Source organism: Syngnathus scovelli, chromosome 10 (assembly GCF_024217435.2).
Source record: "Syngnathus scovelli strain Florida chromosome 10, RoL_Ssco_1.2, whole genome shotgun sequence".
Taxonomy (NCBI): domain Eukaryota; kingdom Metazoa; phylum Chordata; class Actinopteri; order Syngnathiformes; family Syngnathidae; genus Syngnathus; species Syngnathus scovelli.
In genome coordinates this window covers 9,837,838-9,853,439 of record NC_090856.1, presented here as the reverse complement: position 1 = coordinate 9,853,439, position 15,602 = coordinate 9,837,838, and the positions used below count along the sequence as shown (strand labels likewise).

Genomic DNA, 15,602 nt, shown 5'->3' with positions numbered 1-15,602 from the left:
AATGTGCTTTTTGTTTTCTTCGGCGTCCCCGCCTGCCTTCAGCACGATAAGACGTCAGCCGGCAACGCCGAAGCATAGTTGCGAAGCATAATTCCTGCGCTTCCTGTTTAGCGCCTGCCTGCCGCGATACCGCCCGAGCTCGGGCGCAGGCGGATACGGACGAGGGCAGGCAGACAATTGCACAAAATGGCCCCTAATGTGCTTAAAGAATCTTGTGTCTTTAATCAAAAGCTCACACACACGTCGGCACAAAAGCGAGGACGCTGGCTCATGGTGGTTGTTGTTGCCTCATGGACGCAGCGGGGATTTGGGCCTTGAGCACTGGACGGGAAGCTTGTGTTCCCCAGATTAGACGCCTTTGTTTGGTTTGTCATGACTCCTTACAAAGAGCACAAGATGAACTGCCTTGTTGCACTGGGACTCGAACCCAGAACCTCTACACAGTTCCTGGACCTTTCAAAGGGACTCATTTGGTCAATGGCCACCTGAAGTTCCGGGAACTTTGTCATCCATCTTATTTTAGATGTCATAAACTTTTTGATCTTGGCACTTGTAGCTTCTGGAGCGAATAGATGAAGAGTGACAGACCCAACCTCAAAGGTTCCTGGACCTCCTCTGGTGGGTCTTCTTTGGGCCATTTCAAGCTGAAGTTCCAGGAACTATTAGTTCTTGCCACTCATAGGTCCCATTAAAAGGCCTCAAAAGTTGCTGGATTTCTGGAAATTATTATCTCCGCCACAAGTCACAAATGTAAGAAAAAAGAATTGAGGGCAGAACTGAAATTAAAAATGTGCAATGAATGTTCAGAAAAAGCCTACACGTGTTGAAATAAAGGAGCCATTTGATAGTTGATGTGCCCTCTGACGCTGAGGATTAATGAACAGTCGGCTCCTGGACTTTGGGGTTAGGGGCAGTGAGGTTGACGGTCCTTTTTGAAGTGATTATCCTAAACCCTCCGCCGCCATCAGATGTCCCATCCCGCCATCTTGAAAGAGCTCCTCGTCTGTAATGTGAACATATAAAACGAGCGCTCGCCTCATGACCCTCAGCGGAACATTCCAGTAGGCAGTGTCCCTTTGTCCCCCTACGCCCGCCCCCCACCCTCTCGTCGTCTTCTTTTTCTTCCTCCCGCTTGCCTGGCAATTATCACACACTCCACTCGCGCTGCCCTCCGAGCCAGAGTTGGAGAATGGCTACATTTATAATCATTTTTTTTCTGTGTGTGCCCATAGATTAATTTTCCAAGAAGGTCTGCTGTCATAGGCGAGATGCTGGTGCTGGTTTTGGGGCGGTGGGGTGGGGGGGGGGGGGGTGGGGGGGTAGGTTGGGAGATTGGGGCTTTTTTTCCTTGACAGATCATTTTCCACGCAGGGGTATCAGGGGGTCTGGCCGATAATTGGCATGCAGATTGCGGCTGATGGCGTCCCGCCACGGAAGAAAAGAGGCCGGGCTAGTTAGAATAATGAGCCGGCCCGCCTGATGGATGGGCTGAGGAGGCGGAGGAGGTCATACAAAATGCACCACCTCACCCCCCCCCAACACCTTACACCCTCCCAATTTTTATATTTCTATTCTCCACAAAAGCCCTGATGTTTCATTATTTCTGCCATGTAGGGCAAATGAGAGTGTCCCGTCGTCCCTTCCTCCCAACGCACTTTTTCGCTTTTTTTTCCTCCCAGCATGCATTGCACTGACGGAAAAAAAAAGTCACATCTCATTAGGCGTGAGGCGGCCTTAAGAGACGGCGGAGTTGTAATTACAACCCAGGAGTTAATTGCGAGCCTCTCGGCGGATTTGTGGGTCGCACTGTGCCCAGCGGAGGACTGCTTGGCCTTGGCGGAGGTCTGCGTGCTTCGTCTGCTATTTTGGTTAGTTAGCTGGTCAGTCAGCCAGTCAGTCAGTCAGTCAGTCAGTCAGTCAGTCAGTCAGTCAGTCAGTCAGTCAGTCAGTCAGTCAGTCAGTCAGTCAGTCAGTCAGTTAGTTAGTTAGTTAGTTAGTGACAAAGTTGTTATTGCTCAACACACCTCCCATCCACACACATAAGACACAACGGAACAAATTGATGGTTTCACAGGCATTCTTATTTCTTACGTATGGCTTTACAGTACACACGGCCGATCAAAGGCCTAATTGAAGAATAATGATTGGCGCTTAATCACAGCGAGTGGCGGCGGAGAAGGAGGCTAATTGAAGTGAAAACAGCGACTGAGAAAGAGGATATTGTAAAAAGCTGCCATTGTCTAGCAGATTAAACAGGAGAGAGCTATTAGCTCAGTTAATTGGCTCACTCATTTAGATGTGAAAGCGTAACGGATGCCCGCCTGTCGTCCGGCGACGGGCGCACTCTGTCACGTCGTCCTGAAGCACCCTGATTGGTTAATTACTTGGAGGATTTTCTCGGGGGGAGGGGCGGTAGGGGTTAAGTTTTATGCCATCCTTCAATTGTAACACGACGGATGGATTTGTCAGCACAGCTTTGGCTTTCTCAATACACTTATTGGCACTGATACCAGACGATATCATTGTTTTCATTTAGTTTGTTTTGTACACCAACATTTTAGTTATTGCTACTGAACATGTATTATTAATTTTATTCTTATAATGATACCAGTATGGCTGATAGTAGCCCTGTTGATTTACTTCAGATGTTGCAGTATCAAAGCCTTGTGAGCGGGTTTATTTCCTGCAGTGTCAGGCTTGCTCTGCCCTCTAGTGCCCGCCCGAGGGTAGTGCATCTCGCACCTCAGCATAAAAACCAAGTGATTTTTTTTCTTTCATAAAGGCGGAAGAAAATAAATGGGGCATTTTTCTACCATTTTCAGACAGTGCCTTTCATCATTTCCAGGACACCTATCCCTAGTGTTTTCTTATTGTGGCCTGGTGCTAATGGAAGCTCTTGACTGCGCTCCCCAAAATCCCAAGTTGGCGTCTTTGTAAAAACTTTTTGCCTCAGCGCCGACAAAGACGGCAGAAAATGACGGGAGATTATGCGGCAGCATGTCGCGCTTGTCTGCGTTGCGGGATGGACTCTAATTTGGGGCTTTTTAGCCTTTTGTCGGTGAAGGCACTAGCGGTATAGTAGCAACAATTTGGTTGGGTCGTAGCAGGGCCATTTTGTTCCAGACACAAACATTACGCTATAAAGACATTCACACACAGGAAGCCTTTCAGATCTTTTGAAAAAGTGAACATATTTAGTCTCCCAAACATGCCTTATGATTGGTTGATTAGTCTGTCAGTCAGTTTGTTAGTTGATCGGATTACACGTAAACTTCAAAATTTATGTCCAAGAAACTTTGTAGAAGGTTAACGTCAACTTGCATGGCCAGAGAACAGTGGTTAGTCAGTCAGGCGATCGCGAAAAACAGCTATCAGACAGAGACAAACTATAACATCTAATTAACTGACAGATAACAAGCAAGCCACTATGTAGCTAGTTGGCCTAGTCAGAGGTTAGCTAGCTTACGGCTAATTAGCTAAAATACCCGCCTGAGCCCAAACTCAAACCCCAAAACTCAGACCTGTGAGGCAAACATGCTAACTACTATTCCACCATGCTGCGCGCAGCTATTGTTGGAGCGGTAAATTGATTTCAATTGAGCACGTTGTGGGACAAAAACAAATGCAAACAATGGAATGCTGTTTGAGGCTATCACACCAGAGATGATCAAAACAAAACATCAGGGACCAAACAAGCAATGTGTTGTTTATCCTATTAGCGTTATCGTGAGTAAATGCATTGGTCATCGCAGTTTATCCACGCCTGTGTGCTTACGTTATCTGTCGGCCTGCAGCACAAGCACCGTGGTTGAGGTAATTGGTGGCCGCCTTGTTTCCACGCCATTGATTCTAGCCAGCGTACACTTTTCTTTCTTTCTTTTTTTGGGGGGGGTTAATAAAGTCTTTGTTGCGGTGTGACGAGCGACGCTTCCTCCTAACCCTCCGGGAAGTGTCTTTATTTCCCAGGGAACAGACTTTAAAGGCTTTAAAATGGGGCGCGTGAAATCACTTTTCTTGATGGGCACAATTAATGGAAGTAATAAGTGTGTAGCGAGGATGGATCGGCTAATTCTTCCAAGTTTTTTTTTTTTTTTTAAGCCTCACAACGTGAAAGCGGGAAGGAAATGAAATACCTGTGAGGTTAAAATTTGATATCACTTATCCTTAAATTGTTCTCATACTTCAGCATATAGTGTAGTTAATTACATTACTAAAAAGAACCCTCTGATGACAATGTAACTGCCAATTCACTAACTATATGGCATAAATGGCTATGCGATGCAAGGCCTGTATGTTTTAGTAATAGCACTGTGTAATGATGTCACTGGCAATCTGAGTTCAATGACAATTTATTGTCATAGATATTTAATGTAACTCAAGTTTTAAAATAAACTCAGCTCAATTTGACTGTAATTTCAAGGGATGGTAATTCTGTGATATTAGAGAACACTATGATATGCTACAGTACATTCGACCAAAGACTGTACAATTATTTTCAACATGAATATTTGATCATGCTTAGACCAAAGTCAACTGAATATACATAACTCCATGTTTATATAGTTTTTCCCCTCTGTTAATGCAGCACTTGCGCTATCTAGTGGCAATAAACGACATCGCACCTAAAGATGGCAAAAGTCCTCACACTGTCCTTGTAAATGAGATGTACAGAAACGTGTTAAAAAGAAAAGAAACAAACAGATGGGTTACTAGTTTCTGTACGTAAAATACAAATACCAATAAAACGCTGATGGAGAACAGTAACAAGTTATTTGTGCTTCACTACTTCGCACTGTTGTATCACACTTACATTTCATTACATATTAGATTTTCAAATTGAGAAACTTAAAACATAATTAATTATACTAAACGTAAAAAAATGCAAGTTTCAGATAATTCCGCGTTTTAGCTCCAGTGTGTGGCGCACTGGCGCTCCGACGCCGGATCGTCTACCTCGAATTAAACACGAGGAAGAAATGTGCGGAAATGACGTCCCACTCGTTTTTTTTCAAGAGCTATCCAGCAGATAAGACACAAAATCCAAACAGTTGCTTACTTTCGCTTTTTACTGTATTTTCTTCACATTTGTTTCAACTCTACTTTTAATGGATAACGTATTTACACGGTGAGATTCCGATCGTGTTCAAAAGTTGCCGTTTGTCAGAAGAAATGTGAGCTTAGTTGGGAAGTTGACGCTAACACGAGTAGCATGAAGCATTGAACGCGCATCAAGTAACTGCGTATAGCAGTTACAGTTTAATCAAAGATTTTTGGGGCAGAATACTTTTAGTTTAAGCTACGTCAGCAAGCAGCGACGGTGCGTGCGTAAGCGAGAGAGACATAATCGGCTGCAACGGAGCTGACCTACCTGGGGGGCTCCTTCCCATCCTCGCCCCGGGCGGTGGTGATGCTCGTCGTGGGTGCTTGATGGGGCTCTTCAGGATCATGATGCCGCCCAAGTTGCAGCTTTTGGTCGTGCTGACATTCGCCGTTACCATGCTCTTCATTGAGAACCAGATCCAAAGACTGGAAGAGTCCAGAGCCAAACTAGGTGAGATGTTTTGTCAAAGTGGGTCAATCAAACATTGCATTATGATTTTGTATTCAGCTGAAGCAAATGACGTAAACATATTAGACTTAGGAAATCATTGCCCAAGTAGATTTTAAACTTTGAGGTTTAATATGTTGTTTATGGGCCAGAGCGCGCCATGGTCATACGCGAGCTTTCTGCGGTGGAGCAGCAGCGTCACGGCAAAGACAGCGGTCGTGGCCTCTCGGAGGAGGAGCGCGAGAATGTCGAGGATGTGGTGGTCATCTACAACCGGGTGCCCAAGACGGCTAGCACTTCCTTCACCAACATTGCGTATGACCTGTGCACCAAGAACCACTTCCACGTGCTGCACATCAACACCACCAAGAACAACCCTGTCATGTCCCTGCAGGACCAGGTCTGACCTAATGCTTTTCACGCATTTTTTCAAACTGTTGCCATCGTAAAAAAAAATTAACTGTAACGTTTTATGTTGGAAAACTGTTTGAACACAGATGCGTTTTGTTCACAACGTGACATCCTGGCGAGGGATGAAGCCCGGTTTCTACCACGGCCACGTGGCCTACCTGGATTTCTCCAAGTGAGAGCCTCAGCCTCCTCCACGTCTTTTGCTCACACTTGGCATGCTAGCAAGGCTCTTTGTACTTAGGTACAGTGTCAAGGGGAAGCCCCTCTACATCAACGTGGTGCGAGATCCCATTGAGCGCCTGGTGTCCTACTACTACTTCCTGCGCTTCGGAGACGACTACAGGCCCGGCCTGCGGCGAAGGAAACAAGGCGACAAGAAGGTGCTCTTCCAGCTCGTGTGAAACCAGCGTGAAACCCACATCACACATTTATTTTTCCCCTCTGTCTTTCTCAGACTTTCGACGAGTGTGTGTCGTCCAGTGGCCCTGACTGCGCTCCTGAGAAACTCTGGCTGCAGATTCCCTTCTTCTGTGGACATCATTCAGAGTGCTGGTGAACACACGTTTCCAATTTTGCTTTCTGATAACTCTATAGAAGATTGTACTGTTTAAAAACATACAGTTATAACATCATCAAATACGATGTAGAATAAACAATTTGGGACAATTTTTTTCCCCTTCCGTTATGTTCATTTTGGCCACTTGGGGGCAGTATTACGTAAACAAGCACACAAAGTCTGCTTGTAATGTGCAGGAATGTGGGCAGCCGCTGGGCACTTGAGCAGGCCAAGTACAACCTGGTCAACGAGTACCTGCTGGTGGGTGTGACCGAGGAGCTGGAGGACTTCATCATGATCCTGGAGGCCACACTGCCGCGCTTCTTCAAGGGCGCCACCGACCTCTACAAGTCGGGTACTAAGATAGTACATCTTCCGCTCCGGTTGCACGTCACGGTCGTAGATTGTCTGTCAAGTGAAGGTTGTCAACACCCTTGACTTCCCAGGCAAGAAGTCGCACCTACGCAAGACCACCGAGAAGAAGCTGCCCACTCAGGAGACCATCACAAAACTCCAGCAGTCCAAGATCTGGAAGATCGAGAACGAGTTCTACGAGTTTGCGCTGGAGCAGTTCCAGTTTGTGCGGGCGCACGCTGTCCGAGAGAAGGACGGTGAGCTCCTCGTGCTGCCGCAGAGCTTCTTCTACGAGAAGATCTACCCCAAAGCCGCCTGAGAAAACGCAGGGGCGAATCCAGACGCACATGCTGGATTCCAGCACTTTTAACAGGTAATAGTGGTGGTGGGTTTTTTACGATGGACTCAATCTGGACTGAAAACTGACTTTTGAGTCAACGAGCACCTTTCAATTGACTGCTGAGCTCACCCAACCGATGAGGATTGGTTTCGTACGCGACATTTCTCGAGCTTGTTTACAGCAAGATTTCAAAGACAGTGGTGGGACTGTGTACTAACTATTTGTCAGTCCAGCAATTTCACATAAAACCACATAGATGTTCCAGTGGGTCACTTGCACAACTTTGTGACGTGTGGGCAGAAGTATTGGGACAACAATTGCAGACGTGGCATTGTCACGGGCTTTGCTCGATGATATCTGGCACCCGACCTGACACGTTTTAATCGACTGAAACCTTTGCCGTCGTTTTTGAATGATTGGGGGGTTCTGTGTCCCAATACTTTTGTCTAAGCGTCACCGATGATGGCTAACTGCGAGCTTGTACAACTGAATGTGCCTTTTATGGGGATTATTAATATTAGCACAGTTTTCTGTTGCGTTGGCACTCAAAACAATCACTTTTTGTTTTCTTTTTTGTATTTCTCCTCGTCCACGTGCATTTCAGACATAAACACATACCTTCAAATCTTTTCTGTTGCGTTGGCACTCAAAACAATCGCTTTTTTTTGTATTTCTCCTCGTCCACGTGCGTTTCAGACATAAACACCTACCTTCAATTCTTGTCCTTGATGTTTTGTTTACAAGGCCTACGTAAATTCTTGCTGCCGCTCAAGTCGAGCCGTCATGAACTTAAATCAAACTCCAACAAGGCATGTCTAAACTGTTTTATCCCGTTAGATCGAAACTAACGGGTTGCAATGGCTTAATGAGGATTTATAATATTAATTTGACCAGTAGAGGGGGGTTGCACCACTCCTGGAGGTACTGCAATACCAGGTCGATGCGTGGAGTGGACGGAGCAAGCCCCTATTCCATCTCCCTGTTCCAAAAATCAATTAAATATATGGTCCCCGGATAGGGGACGTATCAGATATTAAACTGATAAGAACAGATACTACACTTGATCTTAGCCAAAAGGCCGAGAAGCGATAACCACTGATGGGTTTGAGGCAACCACTTCAATAAAGAGACTACCAATTCAAGTTACGGTTTAAATGTATCGACTCATTCTAATGCCACGTACCGAGCAAGCGTGGAACCGAACTCTACGACCAGCAGAGCAAGCGTGGACTCACAACGACACGTAAGTGTAAACATTACCATGGAATCGCCATCTAGTGGTGCATTTTAGATTTGGCTGAAACACAATTGTTGATCGTCATTTGGTTCCCATTCACATTTTGATCAGGGGAGAGCACGAACGCAGTCCCCCACTACCAGAAATTATGCAACGGGTACGTAAAATCTTTCGCTGTCGCTTAAGTCGAGCCGTCATGAACTTAAATCAAACCAGATTGCAACTCAGATCGCAACGGCTTTCTGAGTAAACTACTCTTGATTTAACCAGTAGAGAGGGGGTGCACCGTTCCTGGAGGTACTGCAATACCAGGTCGATGCGTGGAGTGGACGGAGCAAGCCCCTATTCCATCTCCCTGTTCCAAAAATCAATTTAATATATGGTACCCGGATAGGGGACGTATCAGATATTAAACTGATAAGAACAGATACTACACTTGATCTTAGCCAAAAGGCCGAGAAGCGATAACCACCGATGGGTTTGAGGCAACCACTTCAATAAAGAGACTACCAATTCAAGTTACGGTTTAAATGTATCGACTCATTCTAATGCCACGTACCGACCACCCAAACAACAACTATTAACAGTTTGGAATGATAATGCGTCACTGTGCTGTTTTCAACCTGTGCATCGAACAAATGGTTGCAGATTTTCGTGTGTTCACGTAGGTTTAGTGTCACGTGGTTCACGTTGACCCAATAGAATAACGATGAACTGAACTCCTGATGGGAATAGGTTTTAATGACCAACAAGACAAATTAGTCATTCGCCAAAAACAATCCGATGTTTGGATACATTTCGGGACCGAAAGCACAATAGGTGTTTGATGAACATTTTGACGAAAAAAAAAAAAAAAAAACAGGGGGTCGCGGGCGTGCTGGAGCCAATCCCAGCAGTCATCGGGCAGTAGGCGGGGGACACCTTGAAACGTTTGCCAGCCAATCGCAGGGCACACAGAGACGAAAAAACGTCCACACTCGCACCTACGGGCATTTTGGAGCGCTCAATGGGCCTATCATGCATGTTTTGGGGAAATGGAAGAAAACCAGAGTGGAGAACGTGCACAATGCAAACAAACAGGTCCGGGAAGAGAGTTGGAACCGAACTCTATGAGCAGCAGAGCAAGCCTGGACTCACAACGACACGTTTTAAGTGTAAACATTACCGTGGAATCACCATCTAGTGGTGCGTTTTAGATTTGGCTGAAACGCAATTGTTGATCATCACTTGGTCACCATTCACATTTTGATCAGGGGAGAGCGCGAACGCAGTCCCCCACTGCCAGAAATTATGCAGTCGAGATTCCCACATTTGGGGAATTCGCAGGGGTCAGCACAACCGAAGTGCAATGGTTGAGCCTCACCCTGGGTGAACCACTTTCTTGATCATGGTATCTCCCCTGCCAGGTAAGTATGAGTTGTACAAGTCGCCGGGGCCGAAGTCTGTACCGTGCACACCATCTTCAGTCAGAGGCTAATTTGCTACAAATGTGTGAGCACACATATTCAGTGGATGAGACAGCCTTCGTACAACTGTTAACAGTAATCTGTGCATGCTTATGATCATTAATTAGAGATTAATTAGAACATTTTCTTCGGAATTTATGACGTGTTTGTATTCCTTCCATTTATAATGTAAGATTGTCCTCATCTAATATTCTCATTGTATTTTTTTTTTTCTGTCAAAGTGCAGCCCGAAGACTTCTTTGTGGATTTTAATTCAACAAGCTTCGCAATCCTGCGCTTGTGTGGGTTTTCACTTACATTATAAATTTACATATGTTCGCTTTATTCATGACGCTAAACTGCGTAAGCGCACCTGCGTGAAAAGTTTTTGGTCTTTTCACGGTCTGCAGGAGCTAAAACTTTTCACGCGGGTGCACGTAACGAGGGAACTTGAAAAATGGCGGTGTACCTAATGGAGTGTCCGTGTGATTCCCTCGTTAAGCGCACCTGCGTGAAAAGTTTTAGCTCCAGCAGAACTTGAAAATGACCAATATCATTCCAACATATTTTCCAAGATTGAGAGCTTGACACCTTTGACCTTTGACCATGATATTTCCCTAAAAGTGGACTGTTATTAGGTACACTTGAAAATGGCGGTGTACCTAATGGAGTGTCCGTGTGATTCCCTCGTTAAGCGCACCTGCGTGAAAAGATTTTGGTCATTTTCAAGTTCTGTAGGAGCCAAAACTTTTCACTCACGCAGGTGCACTTGGGGAGGTAGCCATTACGACTATATATACTTTTAGACAGAGAGAGGAAGCTCCGCTTTCGCAGAGCATCAAAAAATTGAGATAGACTCTTGTTGTTGCTCCCCACGGAAATCTTTAGTAAAAGGCGAAAGATTTATACAATCTGAAGAGAAACAAGAGTAGACTGCCTAAACCCGCCTAAAACGGGCCAGCCCATTGCTGGTCTCACCAAATTAGCAGGCGGTGTCACACTCAGGTTGTAACAACAATTTTTTAAAAAAATGAAGAATAATAAACCTTGCTATATTGGCTATATTTAGGATGACCAACCAAGACGTATAGTTCAGACAAGTATTTGGTGTTTAGAAATGTAGTTCGTCGTCGTAAACGATGTCAGCGCAAAGGATTGTGGGAACACGATGACCCAGGGTCAGCGTCGCCTATCGATTGGGCGACTATTTTTTTTTTGTGTGTGTGTGTGTGTGAGTACTGCAAGTAAAATCAGTTGTCTGGGTCCACGTACGTTTTGGCCATTAGTTTTTCTTTATAGTGTAGGTAAATTGAGAACGGGAAATGATCCGTGGGGGTATTCCAGAAAGCAGGTTATGTGGAAGTTATATCAAGGTCTATTATTTTTATTTTTACAAAAACATACGTTCGTATCATGTAACAAGTCGGGAACGTAGTTACTTCATTTTATTTTGCACTTACTAATTTGTTTAATGAAGTTAGGCAAGTAAAAGCACAGTTAATGCTGCAAAACGCTCTGTGTCCCGTCGCTGTAGTTTTAAGCTACGCGTAAGTACACTTCTGCCATGATTCTGTATTACACAAGAAAATCAGGGGAGAGCGCGAACGCAGTCCCCCACTACCACAAATTATGCAGTCGAGATTCCCACATTTGGGGAATTCGCAGAGGTCAGCACAACCGAAGTGCAATGGCTGAGCCTCACCCTGGGTGAACCACCTTCCTGATCATGGTGTCTCCCCTGCCAGGTAAGTATGAGTTGTTCAAGTCGCCGGGGCCGAGGTCTTTACCGCGCACACCATCTTCAGTCAGAGGCTAATTTGCTACAAATGTGTGAGCACACATATTCAGTGGACGAGACAGCATTCATAGAACTGTTAACATAGTACCTTTAGTCATTACAAAACCAAAGCATTATTAATTACGTAAAAAAATAGATTAAAAAACATTACCATCATACTTTGCTTCTGTTTCTATTGCCTCCACGCCTCTGTTCACCTCCTTTTTCTCAGAGTCGCCATCTAGTGGTGATGGCAGCAACCATAATAAACCATAATAAATGAAGTAAAAACATGCCCATCATGCATTGCCTCTTTTCACCTGAGAACCCTAAAACGGTATGAATTTGTATTTATTGAAAATCTCCAACATTACCGCAGAAAAATATATCTATTTCTTTTTCTGAGCAAGTTTTGAAAATGACATTTTCTTAAAAACTTGAGAATAAGAATTGTACTAAAAATTCCTGGAACAACGATGGGAAATCTGAAGCAAAGAAACACAAAGAATTAATTGCCGCTTAAATCGAGCCGCTATGAATTTAAATCAAAATATCGGATTGCAATGGCTTTCCGGGTTATATACTGTTGATTTGACCAGTAGAGGGGGGCGCACCATTCCTGGAGGTACTGCAATACCAGGTCGATGCGTGGAGTGGACGGAGCAAGCCCCTATTCCATCTCCCTGCTCCAAAAACCAATTTAATATATGGTCCCCAGATAGGGGACGTATCAGATATTAAACTGATAAGAACAGATACTACACTTGATCTTAGCCAAAAGGCCGAGAAGCGATAACCAGAAGCTGGTCTCAGGCAACCACTTCAATAAAGAGACTACCAATTCAAGTTACGGTTTAAATGTATCGACTCATGCTAATGCCTCATACCGACCACCCAAACAACAACTATTAACAGTTTGGAATGATAATGCATCACTGTGCTGTTTTCAACCTGTGCATCGAACAAATGGTTGCAGATTTTCGTGTGTTCGCGTAGGTTTAGTGTCATGTGGTTCACGTTGACCCAATAAAATAACGATGAACTGAGCTCCTGATGGGAATAGCTTTTAATGACCAACCAAAGGAATTAGTCATTCGCCAAAAACAATCCGATGTTTTGATACATTTCGGGACCGAAAGCACAATAGCTGTTTGATGAACATTTTGACGGAAAAAAAAAAAAACGGGGGGTCACGGGCGAGCTGGAGCCAATCCCAGCAGTCATCGGGCAGTAGGCGGGAGACACCTTGAAACGTTTGCCAGCCAATCGCAGGGCACACAGAGACGGAAAAAACGTCCGTACTCGCACCTACGGGTATTTTGGAGCGCTCAATGGGCCTATCATGCATGTTTTGGGGAAATGTAAGAAAACCAGACTGGAGAACGTGCACAATGCAAACAAACAGGTCCGGGAAGGGAGTTGGAACCGAACTCTATGAGCAGGAGAGCAAGCGTGGAACCGAACTCTACGAGCAGCAGAGCAAGCGTGGACTCACAACGACATGTAAGTGTAAACATTACCATGGAATCGCCATCTAGTGGTGCATTTTAGATTTGGCTGAAACCCAATTGTCGATCGTCATTTGGTTACCATTCACATTTTGATCAGGGGAGAGCGCGAACGCAGTCCCCCACTACCAGAAATTATGCAACGGGTACGTAAAATCTTTCGCTGCCGCTTCAGTCGAGCTCCTCATGAACTTAAATCAAACCAGATTGCAACGGCTTTCTGTGTAAACTACTCTTGATTTAACCAGTAGAGGGGGGGGGTGCACCACTCCTGGAGGTACTGCAATACCAGGTCGATGCGTGGAGTGGACGGAGCAAGCCCCTATTCCATCTCCCTGTTCCAAATATCAATTAAATATATGGTCCCCGGATAGGGGACGTATCAGATATTAAACTGATAAGAACAGATACTACACTTGATCTTAGCCAAAAGGCCGAGAAGCGATAACCACTGATGGGTTTGAGGCAACCACTTCAATAAAGAGACTACCAATTCAAGTTACGGTTTAAATGTATCGACTCATTCTAATGCCACGTACCGAGCAAGCGTGGAACCGAACTCTACGACCAGCAGAGCAAGCGTGGACTCACAACGACACGTAAGTGTAAACATTACCATGGAATCGCCATCTAGTGGTGCATTTTAGATTTGGCTGAAACACAATTGTTGATCGTCATTTGGTTACCATTCACATTTTGATCAGGGGAGAGCACGAACGCAGTCCCCCACTACCAGAAATTATGCAACGGGTACGTAAAATCTTTCGCTGTCGCTTAAGTCGAGCCGTCATGAACTTAAACCAAACCAGATTGCAACTCAGATCGCAACGGCTTTCTGAGTAAACTACTCTTGATTTAACCAGTAGAGAGGGGGTGCAGCGTTCCTGGAGGTACTGCAATACCAGGTCGATGCGTGGGGTGGACGGAGCAAGCCCCTATTCCATCTCCCTGTTCCAAAAATCAATTTAATATATGGTCCCCGGATAGGGGACGTATCAGATATTAAACTGATAAGAACAGATACTACACTTGATCTTAGCCAAAAGGCCGAGAAGCGATAACCACCGATGGGTTTGAGGCAACCACTTCAATAAAGAGACTACCAATTCAAGTTACGGTTTAAATGTATCGACTCATTCTAATGCCACGTACCGACCACCCAAACAACAACTATTAACAGTTTGGAATGATAATGCGTCACTGTGCTGTTTTCAACCTGTGCATCGAACAAATGGTTGCAGATTTTCGTGTGTTCACGTAGGTTTAGTGTCACGTGGTTCACGTTGACCCAATAGAATAACGATGAACTGAACTCCTGATGGGAATAGCTTTTAATGACCAACAAGACAAATTAGTCATTCGCCAAAAACAATCCGATGTTTGGATACATTTCGGGACCGAAAGCACAATAGGTGTTTGATGAACATTTTGACGAAAAAAAAAAAAAAAAAACAGGGGGTCGCGGGCGTGGTGGAGCCAATCCCAGCAGTCATCGGGCAGTAGGCGGGGGACACCTTGAAACGTTTGCCAGCCAATCGCAGGGCACACAGAGACGAAAAAACGTCCACACTCGCACCTACGGGCATTTTGGAGCGCTCAATGGGCCTATCATGCATGTTTTGGGGTAATGGAAGAAAACCAGAGTGGAGAACGTGCACAATGCAAACAAACAGGTCCGGGAAGAGAGTTGGAACCGAACTCTATGAGCAGCAGAGCAAGCCTGGACTCACAACGACACGTTTTAAGTGTAAACATTACCGTGGAATCACCATCTAGTGGTGCGTTTTAGATTTGGCTGAAACGCAATTGTTGCTCATCACTTGGCTACCATTCACATTTTGATCAGGGGAGAGCGCGAACGCAGTCCCCCACTGCCAGAAATTATGCAGTCGAGATTCCCACATTTGGGGAATTCGCAGGGGTCAGCACAACCGAAGTGCAATGGTTGAGCCTCACCCTGGGTGAACCACTTTCTTGATCATGGTATCTCCCCTGCCAGGTAAGTATGAGTTGTACAAGTCGCCGGGGCCGAAGTCTGTACCGTGCACACCATCTTCAGTCAGAGGCTAATTTGCTACAAATGTGTGAGCACACATATTCAGTGGATGAGACAGCCTTCGTACAACTGTTAACAGTAATCTGTGCATGCTTATGATCATTAATTAGAGATTAATTAGAACATTTTCTTCGGAATTTATGACGTGTTTGTATTCCTTCCATTTATAATGTAAGATTGTCCTCATCTAATATTCTCATTGTATTTTTTTTTTTCCGTCAAAGTGCAGCCCGAAGACTTCTTTGTGGATTTTAATTCAACAAGCTTCGCAATCCTGCGCTTGTGTGGGTTTTCACTTACATTATAAATTTACATATGTTCGCTTTATTCATGACGCTAAACTGCGTAAGCGCACCTGCGTGAAAAGTTT

The 15,602-nt window shown here is 44.9% G+C and overlaps 1 protein-coding gene and 9 non-coding genes across 10 annotated transcripts; 1 reads left to right on the top strand and 9 right to left on the bottom strand.

Annotated features, from left to right (window-relative positions):
• Positions 1-2,481: 2,481 nt before the first annotated feature.
• Positions 2,482-7,925, top strand: LOC125967227 (heparan sulfate 2-O-sulfotransferase 1). The gene is made up of 7 exons (XM_049718096.2): positions 2,482-5,551; positions 5,701-5,948; positions 6,046-6,131; positions 6,201-6,339; positions 6,414-6,511; positions 6,713-6,870; positions 6,962-7,925. Exons 1-7 carry the CDS (start codon positions 5,428-5,430, stop codon positions 7,186-7,188), a joined length of 1,080 nt encoding a protein of 359 aa, XP_049574053.1. The 5' UTR covers positions 2,482-5,427; the 3' UTR covers positions 7,189-7,925.
• Positions 7,926-8,108: 183 nt separating this feature from the next.
• Positions 8,109-8,299, bottom strand: LOC125976450 (U2 spliceosomal RNA). Its single transcript, XR_007484337.1, has one exon. It is a non-coding gene; the product is annotated as a U2 spliceosomal RNA (small nuclear RNA).
• Positions 8,300-8,721: 422 nt separating this feature from the next.
• LOC125976448 (U2 spliceosomal RNA) lies at positions 8,722-8,912 on the bottom strand. Its single transcript, XR_007484335.1, has one exon. It is a non-coding gene; the product is annotated as a U2 spliceosomal RNA (small nuclear RNA).
• Positions 8,913-9,696: 784 nt separating this feature from the next.
• On the bottom strand, positions 9,697-9,860 carry LOC125976403 (U1 spliceosomal RNA). Its single transcript, XR_007484294.1, has one exon. It is a non-coding gene; the product is annotated as a U1 spliceosomal RNA (small nuclear RNA).
• An 849-nt stretch (positions 9,861-10,709) lies between these two features.
• On the bottom strand, positions 10,710-10,823 carry LOC125976504 (U5 spliceosomal RNA). The gene has a single exon (XR_007484384.1). It is a non-coding gene; the product is annotated as a U5 spliceosomal RNA (small nuclear RNA).
• Positions 10,824-11,480: 657 nt separating this feature from the next.
• Positions 11,481-11,644, bottom strand: LOC125976417 (U1 spliceosomal RNA). Its single transcript, XR_007484308.1, has one exon. It is a non-coding gene; the product is annotated as a U1 spliceosomal RNA (small nuclear RNA).
• A 627-nt stretch (positions 11,645-12,271) lies between these two features.
• LOC125976458 (U2 spliceosomal RNA) lies at positions 12,272-12,462 on the bottom strand. Its single transcript, XR_007484344.1, has one exon. It is a non-coding gene; the product is annotated as a U2 spliceosomal RNA (small nuclear RNA).
• Positions 12,463-13,431: 969 nt separating this feature from the next.
• On the bottom strand, positions 13,432-13,622 carry LOC125976466 (U2 spliceosomal RNA). The gene has a single exon (XR_007484351.1). It is a non-coding gene; the product is annotated as a U2 spliceosomal RNA (small nuclear RNA).
• A 422-nt stretch (positions 13,623-14,044) lies between these two features.
• On the bottom strand, positions 14,045-14,235 carry LOC125976462 (U2 spliceosomal RNA). Its single transcript, XR_007484347.1, has one exon. It is a non-coding gene; the product is annotated as a U2 spliceosomal RNA (small nuclear RNA).
• A 784-nt stretch (positions 14,236-15,019) lies between these two features.
• LOC125976402 (U1 spliceosomal RNA) lies at positions 15,020-15,183 on the bottom strand. Its single transcript, XR_007484293.1, has one exon. It is a non-coding gene; the product is annotated as a U1 spliceosomal RNA (small nuclear RNA).
• Between the last annotated feature and the right edge of the window lie 419 nt (positions 15,184-15,602).

Excerpts from the sequence above, each read along its gene's own strand:
- LOC125967227 (XM_049718096.2), top strand. The coding sequence starts at position 5,428 with ATGGGGCTCTTCAGGATCATGATGCCGCCCAAGTTGCAGCTTTTGGTC. Across the intron at positions 6,340-6,413 it reads GGAAACAAGGCGACAAGAAG|ACTTTCGACGAGTGTGTGTC; the intron begins GTGCTCTTCCAG and ends TGTCTTTCTCAG. Across the intron at positions 6,512-6,712 it reads GGACATCATTCAGAGTGCTG|GAATGTGGGCAGCCGCTGGG; the intron begins GTGAACACACGT and ends TGTAATGTGCAG.